The 6,453-nt window shown below is 49.4% G+C and overlaps 1 protein-coding gene across 1 annotated transcript; it reads left to right on the plus strand.

The window, feature by feature from the left end:
• The first annotated feature begins 2,429 nt into the window (after positions 1 to 2,429).
• PDE12 (phosphodiesterase 12) lies at positions 2,430 to 6,453 on the plus strand. The gene is made up of 3 exons (XM_073644616.1): positions 2,430 to 3,667; positions 5,472 to 5,550; positions 5,926 to 6,453. Exons 1-3 carry the CDS (start codon positions 2,492 to 2,494, stop codon positions 6,366 to 6,368), a joined length of 1,698 nt encoding a protein of 565 aa, XP_073500717.1. The 5' UTR covers positions 2,430 to 2,491; the 3' UTR covers positions 6,369 to 6,453.

The following is a 6,453-nucleotide window of genomic DNA, read 5'->3' on the forward strand; positions in this document are numbered from 1 at the left end:
AGACAAGTCACCAGGCCCAGATGGCATACACCCCCGGGTACTAAAAGAATTAAGTAATGTGATAGACAGACCGCTGTATCTTATATTCAAGCACTCTTTATGGACAGGGACTGTCCCACTAGACTGGCGCCAAGCAAATGTGGTACCAATATTTAAAAAGGGGTCTAAAAGTGACCCTGGGAACTATAGACCAGTCAGCTTAACGTCTGTTGTGGGTAAATTGTTTGAAGGATTTCTTAGAGATGCTATTGTAGAATATCTTAATGATAATAACTGTCTAACTCCATATCAACATGGATTCATGAGGGATCGCTCCTGCCAAACAAACCTGATCGCCTTCTACGAGGAGGTGAGCTCACAGCTGGACCGGGGAGAGTCAGTGGATGTTGTATACCTTGACTTCTCCAAAGCGTTTGATACCGTGCCACACAAAAGGTTGGTATATAAAATGAGAATGCTTGGTCTGGGGGATAATGTGTGCAAGTGGGTAAAAGCAGAGGGTGGTTATCAATGGAGTAAGCTCAGGGGGTGTCAGGGTTACTAGCGGGGTGCCTCAAGGGTCTGTCTTGGGCCCTATATTATTTAATATATTTATTAATGATCTAGTGGAAGGGTTGCATAGTAAAATAGCAATATTTGCAGATGATACTAAACTTTGTAAAGTAGTTAATACAGATGAGGATAGGGCACAGCTACAGGAGGATTTAGATAAATTGGGGAGTTGGGCCAAAAAATGGCAAATGGGGTTCAATGCCGATAAATGTAAGGTCATGCACATGGGAAAGAAAAACAGCACTCACCCATACATATTAAATGGGAAACCGTTGGGGAAATCTGACATGGAGAAGGACCTGGGCGTCTTGGTTAATAGCAAATTAAATTGGAGTGCCCAGTGTCAGGCAGCAGCTGCGAAGGCAAATAGAGTCATGGCATGCATCAGAAGAGGAATAGGGGCATATGATGAGAACATTGTTCTTCCTCTGTATAAAGCGCTGGTAAGGCCGCACTTAGAATATTGTGCACAGTTCTGGGCTCCGGTGCTCAGGAAAGACATATTGGAGCTAGAGAGGGTACAAAGGAGGGCGACTAAGGTAATAAAGGGAATGGAGGGACTAGAATACCCAGAGAGGTTGTCAAAATTAGGCCTATTTACGTTGGAAAAGAGAAAGCTTAGGGGAGACCTCATAAACATGTATAAATACATCAGGGGGCAGTACAGAGATCTCTCCCATGACCTGTTTATACCAAGGATGGTGACAAAGACGAGGGGGCACACTATGCGTCTGGAGGAAAGGAGGTTCCTGCACCAGCATAGAAGGGGATTCTTTACGGTCAGAGCCGTGAGACTCGAACTCTCTGGGAGAGGAAGTGGTGATGTCCAACTCACTTAATGAGTTCAAGAGAGGCCTGGACGCCTTTCTTGAGAACAATAAAATTACATCTTATGCTTAGTGATAGTTAATTAATCCAGATTGGTGTCGGGAAGTGAATTTTTCCACAATGATGTAAATTGGCCTATACCGCATGGTTTTTGTTTTTTTTTTGCCTTCCCCTGGATCAACGCTGCGGAATAGCTGCAGTGCACAAGAAATAGGCTGAACTGGATAGACGCTTGTCTTTTTTCGGCCTTATAAACTATGTAACTATGTAACTTGAGATATTAACAATTCTCTTGTTTACATCTCGTTGCCTTGGAGTCCGACCACTGCTGCTAGAAAGCAGGACATGGGCAGCGCTCGCAAACTCTTTCCTATTTGGCTTGTAAGGACGGCCATGAAGCTGGGGAGGAGCGCTGTTACCTCCTGATCCCGGCCAACTTCAGGACGTCGCTTACAAGCTAGACTGCAGCAGTGGTCGGTCTCCTAGGCAACGAGCTATACATTTTAATAAGTAGTTTCTACAAGAGTAATCCGACAATCTCTATCTCTGCAGATGGGAGTAACACTTTCCTGCATGTCTGACGAGTAAATACCGCACCATGGCGGACAGGCGTGTAGCGAGGAGCTGTACCGCCACCATCACCTATGGGATTGGCTGTGTCCACCCTGTCATCAGGCGGTAGACATGCTGTTACATATACCGTGTAGTTTACGGCCGCACACAAGGCTCATGCTTTCTAGGTGTTTGATCCCTTTACTACACTAGTCGCCGTATAACCCTAGCCTTGTGTGTGTGTGTGAGATCATAGCATCATAAAACCACAGCAATTTGCACCCCCCCCCCCCCCAACCTACTGTCTCCTTCCCTACCATCCTGTAGAATGTAAGCCCACAAGGGCAGGGTCCTCTTCCCTCTGTACCAGTCTATCATTGTTAGTTTGGTTACCGTAAGTGATCTCTGTATTTGGTATGTAACCAATGGTGCTATATAAATAAATAATAGCACAAGTTCCCTATTGTGAACAAGCCCTTTAACAGCCCGGTGTCACGTGGTGTGCGCTCCCCGCAGGGAGGAGCGCTGTTGGTGGCTGCTGCCAGCAGAGGGCGCTGCGATGAGCGGCTTCTCGGGCCGGCTGGTTGGCGGCGTGCTCAGGCTCCTAGGCCGGGCGGGCAGCATGGAGAAGGCGGTGGTGAGGGCCGTCCCGTCCGAGGACAAGCTCAGCATCTCCCTCACCCTGTCCGGCTCCCAGCGGCAGTTGCAGAGGGATCAGACGGAGCCGCTGAGCAGAGCCCTGGCCCGGATCTCCGCCAGCGCCACCAAGACCAAGAAGCGCAAGGAACCTCCGGCTCCGGGGCCTCCGGTCCGGCTCTTCTACCGGGGACAGCCGGTGTGTGAGGCCGCCACCAACGCCGAGGCCTGGCAGGATGGCGCGGAGCTGCTGGTGGGGAACGTGCTGTACCGGGTGGAGAGGAACCCGCCGCTCTGCCAGGAGCTGGCTCTGCCCCGGCACGTCATGGCCGGCTTCCCCGTGTGTCCGCGCCTGCGGCTGGAGTTCTCCGACCCCGAGCACTCGCTCTTCAGCTGGTACAGGCAGCAGCAGGCCCGGAGCGGAGCCGGGGACTCTCCTGGGAGCCCTGCCGGGCAGCAGTGGGAGGAGGCCGGCCAGGAGCGAGTCTTCACCCCGGCCGTCGGGGACATCGGGCTGCGGCTAAAGGTGCGCTGTACACCCGGGGACGGGCAGAGGCTCGGGGAGAGCCGGGAGCTGGAGGTGGCGGGCCCGGTGGAGGCCGGACCCGGGGCCTGCACGTTCGATGAGCGGCACCTGTACACGCAGCGGCTGACGGAGGAGCCGGTGATCCGGGCCGTCTCCTACAACCTGCTGGCCGATGTGTACGCGCAGACCGAGCACGCCCGCACCGTGCTCTTCCCCTACTGCGCCCCCTACGCCCTGGAGCTGGAGTACCGCCACTGCCTGCTCCGCAAGGAGCTGAGCGGATACCGCGCCGACCTGCTGTGCCTGCAGGAGGTGGACCGCACCGTCTTCTCCGACAGCCTGGCCCCGGCACTGGAGGCCTTCGGGCTGGACGGAATCTTCCGCCTCAAGGACAAGCAGCACGAAGGCCTAGCGACCTTCTACCGCCGGAGCCGCTACCGGCTGTGCAGCCAGCACGACATCCTGCTGGGGGAAGCGCTGACCGGGGACCCGCTGCACCAGGAGATGCTGGAGCGCCTGTCCTGCTACTCGGCCGCCAAGGAGAAGATGCTGCAACGATCCTCCGCCCTGCAGGTGAGCGGGGACTGTACCAGCTGTTATATACCTCCAAGGAGTTTTCAAAACCGACCAATTACATTCCGGTTTTCATTGCCTTGAAGTCTATGGAATGAAAGCTGTGATCTGATTGGTCAAAAGCTCCAAACGGACACAAAAAAAAAACAATAACATTTTGGCTTTCATTACTATGAAGGCCAAAGAATGAATAAACCCTCATCTGATTGGTTGTACCATATTTTTGTCCAATCATATTCATTACTGTGCAATAATAGCTGCTATCTGATTGGTTGCTATGGGCAAACATGAATAGCTGATACAAAATGGAATTGTTACCCCTAGCAACGGAGTCCTTTGCTTCTTTCAGTCCTCTGTGATAAAGTAGATTAAGGCAATATTCTTTGTTTTGCACTAGTTTTAATAAATCTCACCTTCCAAAATCGATCCTAGATATTGGGCCTCTCAAGCTGTCATTGACGGCGTCCACGACGCTGGTGTCACCATTGTGAATTTCAAAAATACCTCCAAATGTGACTATCGGGAGAAAATGACTTATTACCTTCTGGGAGCTGTTGGTTTTCAGTCATGGGGGCATGCATGGAGCGATTGCAGACACCCTTCACTATAGCACGCCCCGGCTCTGTATAGATGTGCTACAGAACCAGCTGTCAATCAAAGATTTGGGGCGTTCTTACTGCTGCTGCTCACAAACTAGTGAGCGATGACTAATCACTCCATGCATGCCCCCCATGACCGAAAGCCGACGGTCCCCATGACTGAAAGCCAACGGCTTCGGGATGAAAGAAGTTAATTTTCTCCCTGTAGCTCGTACTCTCATCAGTTAGCCAAAGTTGAGTGGATATAAAACCATCCCTCTCTCCGGAGGACCTGCTGCATCTGCCCATTACGCAGACATCTCATTGGTGGAATGGACAGCGGCTGCCGGCGTCCCCCCACCCAATGGACAGGGGCTGCCGGCGCCCCCGCCCGCCCACCCAATGGACAGGGGCTGCCGGCCCCACCCAATGGACAGGCGCTGCCGGCTCCCCCACCCAATGGACAGGCGCTGCCGGGGTCCCCCACACGTGACCATTCGGGGTGCCGGCAGCTGCATACTTTACCAACAGCTTTTCACTGGGGGCCCTTCTACCAAAGCCCAAATGATAATCCATAAATTGAATGTATTGATTTTCTAAAACCGTTCACTAAGGCCCCGATTCATTATTGCATTTGCGCTTTTGACTAGTTTTTAATATTTTTTCTCGTTTTTTTCATCTGCTTTTTCTTATTCTGCTTTTAATTCGCACTTTTTTTAGAGTCTTTTTTTTCTGCGTTTGCCTATTTTAGTTCATGTTGACCATTGTGGCCGGATGTTTTCAGCTGATTCATCAATTGCAACTTGCTTTTTTTTTTTCTTTTATAAAAAAAAAAAGCAACATTTTTGCACAAATGTTCTCCAGTTTTTCCCCCTCAGGTGATTTTTTTTTTTTTTTTTAATTTATTTTTTTCTTTTTGTACCCCTGCAAATTTTTCATGCATCTTAGCTAAACTTGACTTTTTTTGCGTCTAAAAAGTAAAAAAAAAAAAAAAAAGTAAATATCAAAGCAGTTTTGATTTCATGCAAAATTCCTGAACCGCTCTCATGTTCAACCTTTCTCCACCAATTCTACATGTTTTGATGAATTTGTTGCAAGAAAACGGCATTGAATACTACGAGACAAAAAAAAAGAAAAGAAAAAATACTTTATAAAAAAAACAAAAATGCAAATGATGAATCTGGGCCTAAATAAATGTTCCATTATTCTTATGTCGTTTTCTCTAGGTGTCCGTCCTCGAGTCCACAGCTGATCCTTCTAGAAAAATCTGTGTGGCCAACACTCATCTTTACTTCCACCCAAAAGGTGAGCAAACATGCGCTCTTCTCTCTAAGGACGAGCGCTCGCCGCTTCTTCCATCTTTGTTTTCTTTACTTCCACCCAAAAGGTGAGCGCTCGCCGCTTCTTCCATCTTGGTTTTCGGTGGCCTTAACTCTTTATAGAACTCCTTACTGAAGGCCTCCATTCACATTCAGCAACCCGCTGACAGTATCTCGTGTGAAATGGATATGGACCTAGTTCCATGGTAACGTCCATGTTCAGGTTGGCCAATACGTCTTCTCCATGGACAGGATAAGCTCCTCTGGTTCCTCATGAGACCTCACTATAGATTGTGGATGGATTTTGGGATTTCCAGCTATTTTATCCAGATTTATCTATTTATTTTTTTCTTTTTTCCAGGTGGTAACATCCGATTACTGCAAATAGCGGTTGCGTTAGCTCACATTCGACACGTGGCATACGAACTATACCCCGGCATTCCCATCATATTCTGTGGAGACTTTAATAGCACCCCTTCCACTGGCATGTACGGTTTTGTCAGGGATGGGACCATCTCGGAGAACCACGAAGACTGGACGTCTAACGGAGAGGAGGAACGCTGCAACATGTCTCTCAGCCACCCGCTCAAACTGAAGAGCGCCTGCGGGGAGCCCGCCTACACCAATTATGTGGGGGGCTTCCATGGCTGCTTAGATTATATATTCATTGACTCTGAAAGTTTAGAAGTGGAACAAGTCATTCCTATGCCAAGTCACGAAGAAGTGACCAGTCACCAGGCTCTACCCAGCGTGTCCCACCCGTCTGACCACATAGCCCTTATATGCGACCTGCGGTGGAAGTAGGAGCGAGCCATATTTCCAGATTAGAGTATAAATGTGGTATTTCTATGCTGCTGATACTAACACTGACCATAAAATATCTTCAGTA

Source organism: Phyllobates terribilis, unplaced genomic scaffold (genome assembly GCF_046119375.1).
Source record: "Phyllobates terribilis strain yellow unplaced genomic scaffold, ASM4611937v1 Scaffold_8__6_contigs__length_399053987, whole genome shotgun sequence".
Taxonomy (NCBI): domain Eukaryota; kingdom Metazoa; phylum Chordata; class Amphibia; order Anura; family Dendrobatidae; genus Phyllobates; species Phyllobates terribilis.